Raw genomic sequence first — 17,063 nt, forward strand, 5'->3', positions numbered from 1 at the left:
AAAGAAATCTCAGAATTGTATTTTTTTTCTTCCCTGCTCAAGAAATGATCTGAGATTCCAACACCCAATCCTCCCCCCAAAAAGAGTTTACATACAAAGAGCTAAGAGCTCTGATTATGAAGCATAATCATTATATATAGCCAATAATCTACACTGTAACTTTGATGCCTCACCCTTCAAATTTATAAAAATGCAATGTGCTCTCCAGAAGTCAGACACATGTACAGACATTTGTAAGAGACATTGAGAGTAAAATGATGAAATGAAGAAAAAATAACATTGTCATGATTTTAACAACTTTGTACAAGTTAAGCTACTTTTTAACTGTTAAGGTATCCACAAATAATAAAGACTCCTCAGAAGCATATACGAATTTTTTAAATCTAAAATTACATCCCTCAAGTTCTTTACATCTCTAATAAAAGACACCCTACAAATAACAAAACAAAGAAATGTACATAGAAAGCTGGCATTCCTAGGGAAAAGGAGTTTAAATTCTTTGGATGTTTAAACTGTACACTGTCTTTCATACTTTCATATGGTTTGGTTTCTGTTGGGTATTTTGAAGCTGATTTTTTCACAGTTACAAAACAAATACTTTACTACTTCCTTTTTTTACTTTCTCTAGAAATCCACTCCCTAAGTTTACCTCATCATATATCCCTACATATTATGGACCTCATGTGACATCCTGGCCCCAATGATATCAAGACCCATCAATGAGCCATGTGTTGTGCAGTGACAGAGAGTGGATGCTGAAAGGGAGAATGAACTGGGTATGAACAAGGTTTTTCCCACTGTTTCTCTTTCACTAGCAAGCTCTAGCATTCAAGTTGGTATCTCTAATTCCCATATGCAATAGCTACTGATTTCTCTTCCCCCAAGAATGTGTCTAATCTCTTTTTCAATCTGGCTAAACTGTAAACTTCTGCAACATCTGGTGGCAAGGAGTTCCACACTTAAATTACCACTGTGTGAAAAATCTAGAAATTTTATTTAGAAACCTGAAAATCAATACTGCTTCTTTCTTGAAGATTCTACCTAGAAAACTCAGAAATATAGTGGCTGGCTATGTAATTACCTCAATTATCTATTAAAATAATATGAACAATGCAGGGTGAGAGATCAAGCACTTCAGCAATGCCTTTTTTCAACAATCAGAGGCTCTTACACTATTGTGAATTCATCATTTTGAATAATGTGCATCATTAAGAAAGTACTTACATTAGGTCTTAATCCCGCTGCCATTTCATAATACTTCTCTGCTTCTTCATTGAGACTGGCTTGTCTAGTGAATTAGAAGGGGAGAAAAAACATAGCACTTAGTTTTTCTTGGGTAAAGAGGTTAGTATTCGGAGAGACATTAGTATATACTAATATTGTAAATTAAGATAAACTAACAGTATATTATATTTGTTCTCACCACTTAAAATACCCCTTTCCCAAGTACACAAAAATATGCCAATAAAATTATGATTTTTATAGGCCAGAATATCAGTTCTTCAAATTGAAATGCTATGTTTGCATACCTTTGTTTCTTTCTAGATCTTACAGAATGTCATTGTATATTGCATTGAAATATAGGAATATCAACTGATCAACAGAGTTTTGCTCTTTTACATCAGCTGCAGTTCTGGTCCATTTTTTTGTAAATGTATCCATATACTTAATGTTATTTGTGAAGATTTGGGTTACAAAATAGTGCAGTCTATTTCTTCTCTCTTCTCTAAGAAACTGGAATGTTGATCTGAGTAACATTTTAACAACAAATAAAAAACAATTCACAAACAAATGCAGTTGTGGGCAGTTGCTACCACTAGCAAATTCAGACTGAATTCAGCAAATGCCTTCAGCCAAAAGAAAAAGAAAAAAAAGGAATCTTAGAACTGTTGAACAGATTCATTTCTGTAACATTTTGATTTTTCAAACTGGATTCACAAGGAAGCATAAACATTTGACAATGATGGTAGCAATACCTTCATGCTCTATAATGCCATTGACCTGGGTACTCACCTGGGAGATAGGAGACCTGATGTTAAATCTCCTTTCTGCATGATTTAGCATGTACTTGATGCTAAACCTCTCATCTCTCAAGAGAATATACTAAGAGATAGGGCATTGTTAGTGTCTCTCATTGAAGCTATTCCATTTTATATAAATATAATAAGATATTCATGGGGCCAGAGAGAGAAAGAATGACACTGTAAACTGGTGCTTTGGGTAATCTGCTGTGAAGGGAGCTCTGCAGTTTGCTGTCACTGCTGCATATCAGGCTGAAACAAGATTGGCACCTGGGTGTCTCACATTACAAGTGAAAGTTGTGAAATATTGGGAATAAGCAGACAACTCATCCTTCCTCCTCCATTTTGTATCAACAGTTCTGAATGCAGCAAAATTCCATATAACAAAAAGGTGCCTTGCTCTGGAGGCACAAACGAGGACATACATTTATTCAGGAAAGAGCTTCTGGCACATAGGCCTGGAACAAATTGAAATTCCTGTTCTCCTCTGCAGCCCAATGAAAATCATTGCTCTCCTTCCTTCCACAAATGGAAGCCCTTCTTAGCCCTTTGTTTGAAAAATCTTTTGTTCTGTTTATACAAAGTGGCTAAAAATGCCTCAAAAGCAAAATGAAACCTTTTTGGTGTTTGCAGAGTTCTTATTACTTTAATTGTTTTTTAACTTGGTCACTGACCTCCAAAATCAATTATTCACATAAGCCATGTTGCCATATAGCAACTGGCAGAGCCTGGAATAACTGTAGGAACAGCCAACAAAATAATGGGCTGCCCAAGACAGGTTACACTTTCCAGTATTATTAATGCTTAGATTCTTATAATTCTTGAAACAAAGAGAAGGGCAAATGCAGTATGCATTTCCTCTACAAGTCATAACTATAAAAAAGCCCAGATGTTATCTTAGAAATTTTCATATCCTTACCAGGATGCCTTGGTACATCTGTATATGCTAAAAGGTCACAGTGCATTTCTTTACAAGTTTCTCATTCTTATCCAGAGATATATTATCCTGCAGCTTTTGTAGAATGTGAGAAAAGGTAAGAAGAGTAGTAAAACAGATATTTCATTAGTTTTCTCTAGATTTCTGTAGCAGTTGTCAGTTCAAGCAATATTATTTGAATAAGTGCTTGGATCCACAGAATTTACTTTGCTGAATATGCAAGGTTTTTAAAATGTATGTTCTTCAGAGATCACCAGCTGCAGGTGTTCACCCTCCATGTGACTTTCCACCCAATTTCTGCAAATTAACCACACAGCGTGCTATAGGCAATTCATTCCAATCAATGTGTTTTGATAGACAGTTATTGGTCTTGGGAGGAGAAGAGAAAAAGGAAAATCCTTTTGAAGTCTCACATAATTTACAAGTAGATTGAAACCACTTCCTTACTAACACTTTGCCAAGGGGAACCAGGTTTATACCTGTTAACTGTTTTAAATTACTCTGCACATGTATCAACTCAGTGGTCCAGTGGTTAGATGCAAGTGTCTAAAAATATTCATTTAACAAGCTTGTGAATCATTCCTGCTGTGCTTTAGTAAAATGAATGCTGAGACATTTGAAAACACTGAACAAAAAGCAGAATTTTAAATCTTAAAAAAAGAACAAAGAGAAAAAAGAAAGATAATAAAACTCAATGTACCATACACCTTTTAGCCACAGGACTGTGAGGAAATGCAACACTCACGAATATCAAAAAATTCTGTATAACAAACATGGTGTCTTGCTCAGAAGGAACATATAGAAAGCATACTATTTTCAGGAAAGGACTGCTGGCACACGAGCATGGAAAGAATTGAAATTCCTATCTCATCTAGCCCACTGGAAATACATTATTCTCTTTCCTTCCACAAATACATTTTGAAACATGGACTATTAATTTTCAAGTTGAAATCAAATTAAATTTATAGTTCTCTATTAAAAACGTTTTTTTATAAATGAATGCAAACCACACTAATCTGCCCAGGAAAATGCAAGTTCCATTCTCGCGGTGTTCTAAAACAGTTCCTTCTGTGAAGGTATAGCCAAATTCTGGTTCACCTTCTCATTGGAAATCTAAACTAGAATTCATTATGTTAAGCCCTGGTATGGCTTCCCCTTGAGAAAAATAAAAGACAGAGGTAGGAAATTGCAGTAACCCTATGCCACTAAGCAGTAAATGGCTCTGGATCAATGTCAAACAATGGAAAGCTTCCACGGAAAGAAACATAATTCACATTACAGTATAATATTTGATACAATACTGATAAGAATAAAATACAAGAACAGAAAAGAAATCCAAGAGAAGCTGGGGAAGAAATAGTAGAAAAACTATTTTGTAATTATGAGCTATATCTATTATCTCTATTGTTAGATTTTCATAAGTACTGACCTTGACAGCGTACTTGAGTCTTGCCCCGACACCCAAAGCTTTAATTTAGTCCAACTAAGAAACAAAAGTGTCTCTTTTTTTTTTAAATAAAAGAACCTGCTCTCAACAATTGCTGGACAGAGCAATGCATGAACTGAGGACCTACACTGACCCACAGTCATCTTTAAAAAATGCCAAGCAATCACAAGTAATATCTCACAGTCAGAACTGATGGAACCTGGGTTGTATTGACATCCAACTAAATAATGAAAATGAATCAGTCTTGAATTCTAATGTTGCTAAGTACTTTTTATAGGGAAAAAATATCAATGACATGTTTACTTCATCTTTGTGCCAGGCACAAATATCTGAATGGGAAAAAGATATTACTTGCACAGGACAGTTCATGTTATGAAGCCCATAACTTCCTGCCCCTGGTTAAGTGAAAATCTGGTGTGTATACAGCCAAAGAAAGAATTTTTTCCCCTTAGAGATTCTAACTATAAAAACTAGAATCTTTCAGCAAGTATTCTTAAATTAAACTTTTTTGTCCCGTGATAAAATTATTTCAAACTGTAAATCTTTAAACTTTCATCCTTTTTTGTTTCACAATTAATTTAGAACTTAGCATACAGCCATATGCACATGTAGAATCTCTAAATATTGCCACATTATCTGCATAGTCAGTTATATATGGCAGGGGGTCTGGCAACCTACAGCCCACAGTTCTGGATCCAGCTTGAGGAATCACTGGATAAGGCCCATGGATATGGAGCTTTGGTATGGGCATGCTCCCCATGCTGCAGCAGGGACAAACACTGGCTGTGGCCACTCTCCCAGAACCACTGGAGACAAGTAGTGGTGACTGGGTTATAGCACCTGCCTTTCTCTCTGCCAGTGACCGGGTGGGTCATTGCAGCCCATATCCAGAAAAGGTTACCTACTTCTGAAATAAGGTATACATATCCGTGGAATTTCTTATTCCAGCATATATGCTATATAACCTGTTTCAGCTGCCACATGAAAGTGATGGCTACAGAATGAAATGTAGAGGTTTGCTTTTGGGAACTGGCATGTAGGTAAAGCAGGTATGCATTAGAATAATGGTTCAGGGGAATGGCAAGGGTTAACTGGTTTCTAAAAGCCTGTTTGTGACAGTTTCCTTCATGGCTCACTGTGTCTGAAGCCAGCAGATGCACAGAAAAACTGAAAAATAGAAAAACATGTACCACACTGTTCCATACCATGAGATAAGGTGGCATTAGGTGACAATGCCAAACTGCAGGTCTTGGGAGTTCCGGTTTGGGTGGACAGAGACTGATAAACGCCCAAATAAAGATATTTCACATCTTAGACATAAGATATGACATTAGGGCTGGAAGGGACCTTGGAAGATCATAGAGTCCAGCCCCCGCCCAAAGGGCAGGAAGTCAGCTGGGGTCATAGAATCCCAGCAAGATAAGCATCCAATTTACTCTTGAAGGTGTGCGCATGTGGTGGGTTTGTGAAACAAAGGAATATCCTGACAGGACAGAATGCAGACAGTATGATAATCACAGGGAGACCAATCAACAAAACCCAAAGATGAAGGGTCATAGGGGAGAAAAAAAATACAAAATGAGGGATTTCAGAGCACCAAAGGATCCCTGAAAGGGAAACCTGAGGCCACCACAGGTAACAGGCACATCACTAGCCCATCTCACCCACCCACTGGGTGAGCTCAGCTCTTGACCTCTAAGCTGCTGACATCTGATATTCAAGAAAGAACCTCAGAGGGAAGCTCGTATACTGGCCAGACGTACCTTCTCTCTGTGACAGCTTTAGGACTGGTAGATACAGAATTGTTTGCATTATTCTTAACTGCTATTGCTGTGTAGCAATAAAATTTGCCTGTTATCAAATGGAGCGGCTGTGGTCAGTTAGAGTTTGGGTCTGCCTGGAACAAGGTATCTGGGTCACAAATCCAGAAACTAGAAATCCAGCAGAAACAAGGAACTTGCACTACCATTGCAGGTCCAAACACCAACCTCCATCCCCATGGCATGCCCCTCCTCATCCCCTCCACCCCCCAAAATAAACTCACAGTAAAATAAGTTTCTTGATATACAGCATTACTGTAGTTTAAATCTTTGTTTTCAAATCCTCACATAACGCTCACTATCTGCACACACTGAATTGACTGTCTCAGTAGCAGCCCTTTGTTTTACTGAAGTGCCAAAAAACCAATTATTCCCACAGTATGTGCTTTCAAGCACAGCTTTTCTTTCTTCGCCTCTTTTTCACCTGGAGATACTGTACTGCTCTCTCCTTTTGTTTCCATCTAATTAGTACACAGGTGTCACTAAACTACCATTTTTCAGTTTAAGAGTAACCACCAGTTGGGTCACAAGAGAATTATCTGATTTCTCACGGCAGCTGACCTCAGGTAAAATATTAGAAAATAAAAGTCAGCTAGTACTGTTGTTATAGGATTCCCCAAGCTCTTCATCACTGAACCCATACGGACACTCTTCCCTAGTTTTAATAGTGGATGCAGTAGATTCCATTAAAATGTATGCAGTGCTCATGAAAGGTCCTACAGAGTTTTTGAACAAAGATGAAACAAAACAAAAAAACCCCAAACCCACAGCAACTAATATATGTGAGCGGTTAGCAATTTAAGCAGAATAAACAAACAAATAGCAATTTGATCCTTGAATGAAGCTGTTTGAAAATCAGATCCAGTCAGGAAATAAATTTAACAGGAGAGTACCTTGGAAACAAGGTGCTATTAGACCAAGTCACTGCTGCAAATATATTAATTGCAGCTACCCTTCATATCTCTGACAGGTGACTCGTTTTATCTGGAGTGGTGCCTGAGGACCCTGCAGAAGTCAGCCATGCAAAAGCTAAATAACTATATAAAATCAGGACCACTGAGGCGATCCTTAAAGATGCAAGCAGACAACTCCTTCACTTCTGTCTTGATCTGACTTGCCAGATTTGTGCAAAAAGACAGGAAGTGAACACTGTTAAAGAGTAGCTGACAGAAGAAGTAGAAACCTCTCTTTATTTCCAGCCAAACTTGGAAGAGTGCATCTATAAATCAACCTATTACACTTGAACTCAGTCTTCCAATTCTGCTTCAGTCTGCTTTATGTTTTGCTACAAATTGTTCTGGACTTATTTGATCATATTTCCTTTGAGCGCTTTTTAATTTCTAACCAGTTTAAATCATAGAAAAAAAGGATAACTGCTCTGGTAAATGATTTATCAAAGGTGAAAAGGATAGGAAAAAATTCTTTCAAAAAAAGAGTTGTGATACCCTCCTCATGCCCCAAGAGGGAGGAGCTCAAGATTTGTAAAACAAGGTTAAAAGAAACTCTCTAGTTTTTTAACTCCTGTAATGTTTCAGTAAACTGAGAACTTAAAAATTTGTGAGAAAACTGATATTATTGTGAACATAATAATACAGCATTTGACAATGTTTGCTTTAAAGACTGTTAGGATTCATACAAAACTTGAAGAATGCTATTTTTTTCCTTAAGCTACCACATTGTGAATTTTGCACCCCTAACCTTCATTTAAAAAAAGAAATAACTATTATAGTCACTGCTTATAAAAATTTCACAACTGGGCTAAACAAATTTCTCAGTAATTAATCTTACAAAACAGTTAATATTAAATTGGAGAATCAGTATGAAGGCCTATAGTTCATGTCACACTCACACCTTCCATCATAATTCCCTATTTTCAGTTGTTAGCAGAACTGTCAGACTGGACTCCCCTGAATTGAAGTTTTACATGTCTTAGGGTCACTTTTCTTAGCAGCATACAGGCTGCTGTATGCTCACCTACAGCAAGCCCTATGACTACCATTGAGCCTGCAATGAACTCCAGTAGACATCTGCCGCTGAATACAAGTAATCTCACTACATAATAATAGAGTTAATGCAGGTTCATGGTCTTTGTTAGGAAATATCAAGCTGGTTATGGAATAGCTGTTAGCTATTCATTGCAATTTGGAGGCCTGCAATCTGGCTTATTATTATTAAGGGAATATATGGAATTTCCCTACACCTAGTTTATTTCTTGGCAGCTTAAATAATACTTTTTTCAGTAACCATGAGTGTATATTATTGTCTTTCAATAGAACAGTATTTAAACCTATACAGAATGCTAAGCGGGGCAATTCAGCGTTGAGCCCATTGATTTATGCAATTAAAAATAAACCAGGTTTCCTAAATCAATATTGACATGAGTGATAGTGTAGGAGCAGAGTCTTAACTAGAAGGATTTGCATCCTGGGCAAACCCTGCTGGGGAACAGGGATCAGGTGGTGCTGCTGCTGAGTGAATAAGAGAAGGTGCATTCTTACCCGTTTTGCAGACTTGAGAAAAGTTCCTGGTTTTGGCTGCCTTGGCATGATCTTCCCACACCTATTATTGCTGCCACAGCAGCACTGCAACATCCATGCACCCAGCTGCTACTACAAGAGCAGTGGTATGGGACTACTACTGCCTAGACCACTATTTTGGCACCCCTACTAAATTGGGACTTGGGGCTGGTGACCAGCTTACCCACTGTCCTTGCCAAGTTACATTATTGCTTAGGAGCATTTCTCAAGTCCAGCTTTCCTCATTGACTGGAGTGTCATCTATCAGACATGTTGGGATCCTGAGAGTCTAGACAGCACAATTTGGATCACACATGGGTCTTTTATGAGCAGAAAGGACAACTCTGAGGGTTCATTCAATTGCCAATTATTCCCTTTCTGTAAGAATATCTGTATTGTGCAAAGGCACAACCAGTTTTTTTACCTAAACATCTATTCTACTCTGAGCAAATGCTTGGGAAAAAAGGGTGCAAAACTGGTTACTAAAAATAAACATAACTTTAGAAAGCAAAATTACTACTCCTTCCTGTAAAGTCATTTTATATGTTTGCAGTCACCAAATACATTTTTGATCAGGAATGTTGTTGCTAGCATTACTTTCTTGCCATTATAATCTTGTTGCTCTATATCCAGGCCAACACCAACTCCTAACTTCTTCTAAATCTATAGTGTAGTTTTTCAAGCCATTCTTTTTTTCCCTCTGTTGTCACGGCTAAACAATTTTCCACACCTGGTTAACTCCTTTAATATGTTTTCTGTCTTACAGCTATGCAGGCCCACAGGCTACCTACTATAATGTTTAAGATTCCCAATTTTGCTTTCATGGCTCAGCACAACAGAGCACTTATCTACATTTTGGTCTCTTGTTCTGCTCTATCTGGCCACTTTCATTCCCCCCAGTAAGCCAATATTACCACTCACTCCATAACCTTCTCACTTGCACCCATGTACATTCTTATAACCAGCTTCAAAGTCCTAGAACCATTTCAGGTCTAGCATCCTTTTTCATCCCAAAAAGTCACTTCCTCCAGAATTGTTAAACACCCGTGATTTATTGTCATTTTCTGTGCATGTTGTAGGTAGAAATACAGGGCACTTACACACATGCGGGGAGCCTGCTCCAACATGCTGGAAATCCAGTGCGTTGGAGTAGACTCGATTAATCAAGTCTGCTGGAGCACATAAATTGACATGTTCTGGCAGCCTCATGCATCACGCGTATCAGCAGTGCAGAGTGCCTCTGCAATGAGAAAATGGCAGCAGTGCGCTTTGAACTGAAACGCATTCAACGTGCTTTAGTTCAAAGCGCACCACCGCCATTTTCTCAGCGCAGAGGTGTGCTGTGCCACTGATACTCATGATGTACAGGCATGTTTACTTAGCATGGCTTGCTAATTAAAAATGCCCAGCACCACATCAGAACCACATGTAAAAAGGTCCATTTTTTTTAAAGCTAGCTGTAACTAAAATCACATCGTGTTCTCTCATTTTTCCTCTTTTTAAGTACAAGGTACACAGTATTTACCATATTTACTCAAATGTAAGATAAGATTTTTTTCCTACAAAAATTATGGGGAAGAAAGGTCTTTGTTCTAAAACTGTATACAAGGAAATCATATTACATACATTGCCTCTCATTAAACTGCTGCCTAAAGCAGTATGTGCTCAGTAATTGAAATCAACAACGAGATGGAATCAATGCATCCAACACTGAGCAAGACTATGAAACACTTGGCCCATATGGGGCAAACAGACCGATGGGAACTTATAAATAGTAAATTAGTACAGCCCTTCAAAAAAAAAATATGGTAGTACCCATTGTATTGAGTCCCTCTCAGTGCCAATTCTTTTTCAAATCAAATTGAGCCACTACACTGCATACATTTCAACTTCTCCACTTCCACAACTGAACGGCACCTTTCTTTCCCATTTCCACTGATTCCTGTTTCTTCACCAGCCTTAAATATCTGGCAAACATCAGCAAGCAGGGCTCCAAACAGTTCACCCAGAATTCTTCTGCTGCCCGTGTCAGCCTGCTGCATGTGTTTAGTGTGGCCCCACCGTTCATGAGGTGGAACCAGAACAGGTTGCCCTGTGCTTCATCTACATATAAAATTTTGGAGATCCCAGGACTCATGAGAAGAAAACCTACTTCCAGTCATGAGTGGGGGGCAAGTTAGCACATGAATCTTTTGGGAGGGTGGTATCTGGAGTACACACACACTGAGCAGTGCTCAGAGATGGAGTCAGCATGGCTTGAAAAACTCTTGGCTCTGGTAGAGTGCAGCCCAATGAATTGTGCGGTGTAGCATGAGCTTTTTGACTTTCAACTATTATGTGTAGTTTGTACTCAATATAAGTAAGTATAAAATTGCTGCTTAACAGTGGAATACTTGTTCTAAAATTTGCATCATTAAAAAAAAAAGGGGGTGGTGGTGAAATGTATCATCTATCAGTGTTTTCAAATTTTTCCCTCACTTCCATGTGCTCAGGGAGAGCAGGGTTTGACAGTCAGGGATACAGAAGGGCAGAAGGGGGAAGAAGCTGGGGGAGCAGAGGACAAGGACCCTACCCCTTCCTCTCCCTGCAGTTTATTTTACCTGTTGTAGCAGAGGGACAGGGGCAAAATCAAGAAAAACCTCCAATAATTAGATTCTATGCCTGGAAAATTAGAGAGGAATTTTTTTCCCTTACAGGTGAGAGAGAAAAACAGACAAGGTGAATATAAAGAACTAACCTGAGCATGTGTGCTGCATTGAAAACAACATCAAACTCTGTGTTATCCAGCTCAGCTGCTTTCTTTGCCATCTCAGCTGCTTCTATCAAGCGGGACTCTTCTAGGAGAAACTGACCTATAATGAAGTATGCATATGTGAGCGAGAGAAGCAGAAAGTACTTCAGCAAATCAACAACACGAACCTAAAAGAAAATATATATTCAAAGCAAATATAAAACTATATCAAGGGAATTTTTGCTTGCTTCCAAGTAAAATAGAATAAGAGATTGTGAGTTACAGCTGTAGCCTACTTATCGCTATAAAATGTACAGTATTATTGTTTGTCATAAATAATTTGTTTCTATATAGTCAAATGCATATTAATCTCCCTATACCTAAGTACTATTAAATATATAATAAAAAGGAGAAATCAAAAACTGCACTAAAAACGTTGAGTTCTTCCAGTTGTATGTGCCTAAAGTTAGATGCAACAAAACCCAAACCTGCATGTACAGGAGGTAAAGCATTCATCTGTAAACATTCTCATGCCACATTCTTTATTTTGGTATTCAAGTTACTTGTTCTGCTAACTGTTTACATGATATAGGCAAAATAGTGGAGATACGACCTTATTCTTCACCCAGTCTAACATAAGCCAGAAGTAAATACTTTGAAGTCAGTGAAAAGAAAGAAGTACAGTTTTTATACTCACTCCCCTTGTTCTCTTCAGTTCCCCCCCTACACAACAGAGTTTCAAAACTCCCATGTATGTATTATGTTCTTTTTTGTGAAACTTAACCCTGAATCAATTAAAACTTCCAAATCGCATGAGCCATTATATGCACATTCAGGAAAAAGACATGGTTTCTGCTGAAAAATATCAGATAATTCTGAAAATTTCAACTAAAAACAAAATACATGGGAGGAAAAGAACCATGATGAACATATTTGCTGGGAATAAAGAAAATATATTTGAGTGGAGTTTCTAGTCCTAATCAATTATTTACATCCTGCAGATGACAAAACTGAAAACAAGGAATAGCAGTGCAGCTTTAAGAACCCAAACAAGTGTTCATGCTTTGTTGGCTGCTCTCTTTCACACTGAAATAGGCATTAAAACAGTAATGCAGGTACCCACCATGGGTGTTTAAGCAGGCATAGTATTCTCTGACATACTGTATAAGTAAAATGTCAGAAACCAAAATTAGTCAGACACCATACTGCCAATCTCTTCTCTTTTTTGCATGAAGAAAAAAAACGTTTAGAAATCTGCTTCTTCCCCACCCACCTTCAAAATTATATATACATATATATAGGAAAAGAGAGGAAAATGCAACATAGCTTTTTTGCTCATATACATCAAGCCAACGTGGATTACTATGTATTAAATCCCAAAACAGGGTCAAAGGTCTACTTGTGTACAAAACTGACTAGAGTGGTTAAGATACTGAATTTCATTATGAATACTGAGAAAACTTAAGAAAAAAGCAATTAAATAGAGAAGGTATAAAGAACTGGGCTTAGAATGATGAAATCAGATGGTAGAATAGTTATATCACTGAAAGGAGGCAAAGATCTTTTGTGGTATCTTTTTTGTACCAGCAGAGCAGGTGAGAGGGCTGTTGTTCAAAAGATGTTGTCAACACCTCTCCCAACTGTAACACTTGTCCAAAGAAAGATAATCACAAAAAACCTTCTCTTGACATTTCCTGGATCATCACAGCTACTGTGACACTCCAACCCTACTTAAATCACTGAACTGATTTCTTTTTATTCTAGAATTCCATCCATCATACTTCAGATAACCTGGACATCTCTGAGGACCTGGGTTTTGACCAAGACCATGAGCAGATATGCATTTATAGAGCTACCACATACTATGGAGGTATATATAACTGCACAGCGCCCTGGCTAGGGATTGACAAAGCCACAATAGTGGACTACTGATTTGATCTTCACTTGACCCCCACTCCCTTGAAAGAAAGGTTGCCTCAAACTGATGCCACTACTTGCATTAGCTGGAGGCAGTCACGGCAGAAAGCCATCCCTCCAGTCACTTGAAAGGCTGGTGGAGATGAGAATAACTTGCTCCAATAACTTACAGGTAGACTGAAAGCTATTTTTGACAGCAGCTGCCTCCTCTTTTCTCCCAGTCCCAGTATTGGAAAAAGGGCGGTCGAAAACAGTTCTCCCTCCCCACGGTGGCAGCTGCAGTTAGTGCATCAGTAAGATGCTGGTGCTCTGGGAGTAGTGGCAAGAACTGCAGGGTATCAGCAGAGCTCTTTTACAGCTTGCCAGGAGGCATCAGCTCTCCTTGCCCCCCTCCCCTGACTTAGAGGTGGCTAAGATGAGTTGAGGGATGCTGTGGGGCTGACAGTCCTCCTGTAGTACTACATCTAACTACGCAGATGTTCCATGTGGCACTAAAAATTGCCCCACTTAAAGTTCTTTGAAGCAGAAATGTTTTGGTGGAAAATGTGTCATTTCTGTAATGTTAAAGACAGCATACAGGTCTGTACACTTGCTTTTGGTAGTGCTACAAATGTAACATCCGCCCACAGCCTAAATGTTATATCTGAGAGGCAAACTGAATTTTCTTGGTAGACTACCCAGTTTCAGTTTGCAATAAATTATATTTTGTACCTTAAATGGAAAGGTAATGTAAATTAAAATAAAGATGTCCAGCCGTTTTCCTCTAACTACTACTCTTTCAAAATGAAAGGTGGGACAGATGGAAAATAGGAAATTTACATTCTTCTCCATCATAGGCCTTCCTAGAAATGCCAGAACAACAATTTCTTCACTACATACCATATCCCAACTGAGCCATATCTTAACAACAAATATGAAAACATGCAAGCTAGCTGTATTTAGTAGATGAGTTCACTAATGTTACATTTGTGATATACTTCTCAATAGTGCTAATGCTCAGGCACACCTGGCAAAAATCCACAGCAAAAATGTCTTTCCTTGAGCCATAACAGCACCCAAAGTATAAAAGACCTTTTCACTGAGACAAGCCAGGTCCCAAAAAAGACTGCAGTCTGATAGAGTTGGTTTATAGACTAAGGAGCAAGGGAGAAAACAATGTTTTATTTCATTATCTAGATTCTTTCTTCATATTTTATATTCTATTGATAAGTTATAATATGTATGTTTTATACACAAGTCTGTTTAGGATACAGTTTATTAAGGATATTTTGGACACAACTGCATAGTAACTTTTCCATACCATTCAAATGATGCTTCACTTACACGCTATATATATATATGTTCTGTTGTATATTACTTGGAGGTCAAGTCAGACCTACTCGGGTATTCCATTTTATGAACCTATAACACATTATTTTCATTTTCATAAAGGCATAATTAGCACTATTTATTGATCTCATGAAATATATTTCTTTTGCTTTACACTTATAAAAGATACCTTGCTATAAAGCAAGAATATATGTGTCTCTTGACGAACTGTTATTTTATCATTTGCTATAATAATACTAAGAAATCGGCATCCTTCTGCTTCCAACAGTATTTTTTTTTTTTAATTGAGATGGCTGTTTTTCTTGTTGCTCAAGAAACTGTAGTAAGCTAACATCAGGAGATTGTACCTACATAAAACAATACCAACAGCTGTGGAAAAGCAGGCATCTCTTAGCAGTAAAAACTCATTTAATTTAGTTGAGATTAAGACATATGAGTAATTTAAAGGAATAATATTTTACAACCATACTATAGTTCTAAAATAATCAAACAACAAAGAAACAGCAGAACACCAGAAAAATGAGTTAAAAAAATGTCTTTCAAAGGGGTGGTGTGGAGAACCCCCACAACTCTGGAAACTGCCTACATGTACACTTACTTTGTAAAAGGTATTGCTTTTGGATTAAGGGTTTTGCAACAGATTTTAAAGGTCTGAAATCTAAGTCTGTACCTGCATCTTAAATTTTTGGGGAAGCACTTTCACTTTAAGGCACAATAACTTTGCCTTCCATCTCCTCTCTCTCCTTTTTCATGTTATTGTATACAAAGAAGTTGTGGACTTCGTCTAGTCTCTGATTACTTTTAATTTGAGAAGCCACCATATCTTCACATCTTTCAGAATTTCAGAAATATATATCACAGTATTGTTTTTATAATGATTTAGAAGATGTACATATAGCCACGTTTCAATTTTTTCTGATTGATAGAACACAGAAAGATAATGAAAGAAGGAGCAAATATTCCCAGGGTAGCAAGTGCCTAATCAGTAATTCGGATAGTTTGCATTTTTTGTTCATTATATGTGAATTTAAAGGGATTAGAATATGCACAACCATGAGGTAATTTAGACAATGGCTTTGTGAACCTGGAGAGAAGAAGGACTAGGACAGACCGGAGCCCTCCAGGGCTGGGCACCCACCCACTGGCAAAAAGGGTAGAGGGAGGTAGAAAGAGAGATGTCAAGCCCCACACAGCCCTGTCAAGACTTGGGGTTCAGGACGGGATAGGGTATGAGTGGACAATTATTTGGGCCCAAGGGAGTTTTGATGAGCTGTTGCAGGCCAAGTCAGCATCTCCATTCTCCTCCCTGGCAACAGCTTACCAAAACTCACTATGGGGTTGTAGATGGGCGGGGAGCAGTGTTCAGAAGCAGGGGTGGGAGTGAGGCTGGGATCACAGGGCCAGGCCATAGGGCAATGACAGCTTGAGGGCAAGTACCATATTGGTGTGGGGGGGCAGCATGTACATACGTGTGTGTGGGAGGGGGGCTGCCTGAGTGCTAGGTCCCAGGAGCCTGCTGTGGGTGAGGGGCAGGGATGAGGGGCAAGTGCAGTAAAGCTTGCTTGGGCAGTGCAGTCTGTGCTTCCCCCATGGAGCTCTGCAGGGAGTCAAGTCCTGCCTGCTTGTGCTGGGGCAACCGTGCTGTGCTGGGGCATGACCCAGGCCCATCTACCTGTTGCTCCACTCCCCCTGCCTTCAGTGGTGATTCCTAGTCCTGTCCTTGGCATGCTGTGCCCCTCTAGGTGGGCAGTAGGAGTGTGTGAAGCAGGCCCTATTTGATTCTGATTCAGCCTGAATCAGCGACAGTGATTCGACTTGTTGATTTGGATCAGAATCCCTGATTTGATTCAGCCGAATCCGAATCTGAAGATTCAACGCTGATTCAGAGAATCAGCGATTTGGACATAGACACAACTTTAAAAGTTTTTTCTACATACCTTAAAGCACAGCTTGTGAACACTGTGATGCTGGGGCGCATGGAGCATCCCACAGCAGTGTGGGGGGCAGGTGCCCTCCACATGCTCAGTGGCGAACTCAGAAGTAGAATAGAAGTTTCATAGTTTCTATGAAGGGACCTGAGCAGATCGAGTCCGACCTCCTGCCACGGCCGGAAAGAGTACTGGGGTCAAATGTCAAATCCAGCCTCCTCTTAAAGACCCCCAGGGTAGGAGCCAGGACCACCTCTCTTGGAAGTTGGTTCCAGCTCCTAGCCACCCTGAACATGAAGTAGTGCCACCTGATATCTAGCCTAAATCTACCCTCTGCCAGCTTGTGACCGTTATTCCTGGTCACTCCTGGTAGTGCTTGGGAGAACAGGGACTCCCCCAGTGCCTGCTGATCCCCCC

General features: G+C 39.0%; 1 protein-coding gene across 2 annotated transcripts in view; it reads right to left on the minus strand.

The window, feature by feature from the left end:
• The window catches only part of TMTC2 (transmembrane and tetratricopeptide repeat containing 2), a 367,617-nt gene that overhangs the window by 31,506 nt on the left and 319,048 nt on the right, over nt 1-17,063 (minus strand). For both annotated transcript variants that reach the window (XM_019543135.1, XM_019543136.1), the window contains 2 exons: nt 11,479-11,593; nt 1,225-1,288 (listed from right to left, as the gene is read on the minus strand). In XM_019543135.1, coding sequence (XP_019398680.1) covers nt 1,225-1,288; nt 11,479-11,593 — 179 coding nt within the window. The remainder of the gene's footprint in view (nt 1-1,224; nt 1,289-11,478; nt 11,594-17,063) is intronic.

Source organism: Crocodylus porosus, unplaced genomic scaffold, assembly GCF_001723895.1.
Source record: "Crocodylus porosus isolate Cpor-Errol unplaced genomic scaffold, CroPor_comp1, whole genome shotgun sequence".
In the NCBI taxonomy this organism is placed as follows: Eukaryota; Metazoa; Chordata; order Crocodylia; family Crocodylidae; genus Crocodylus; species Crocodylus porosus.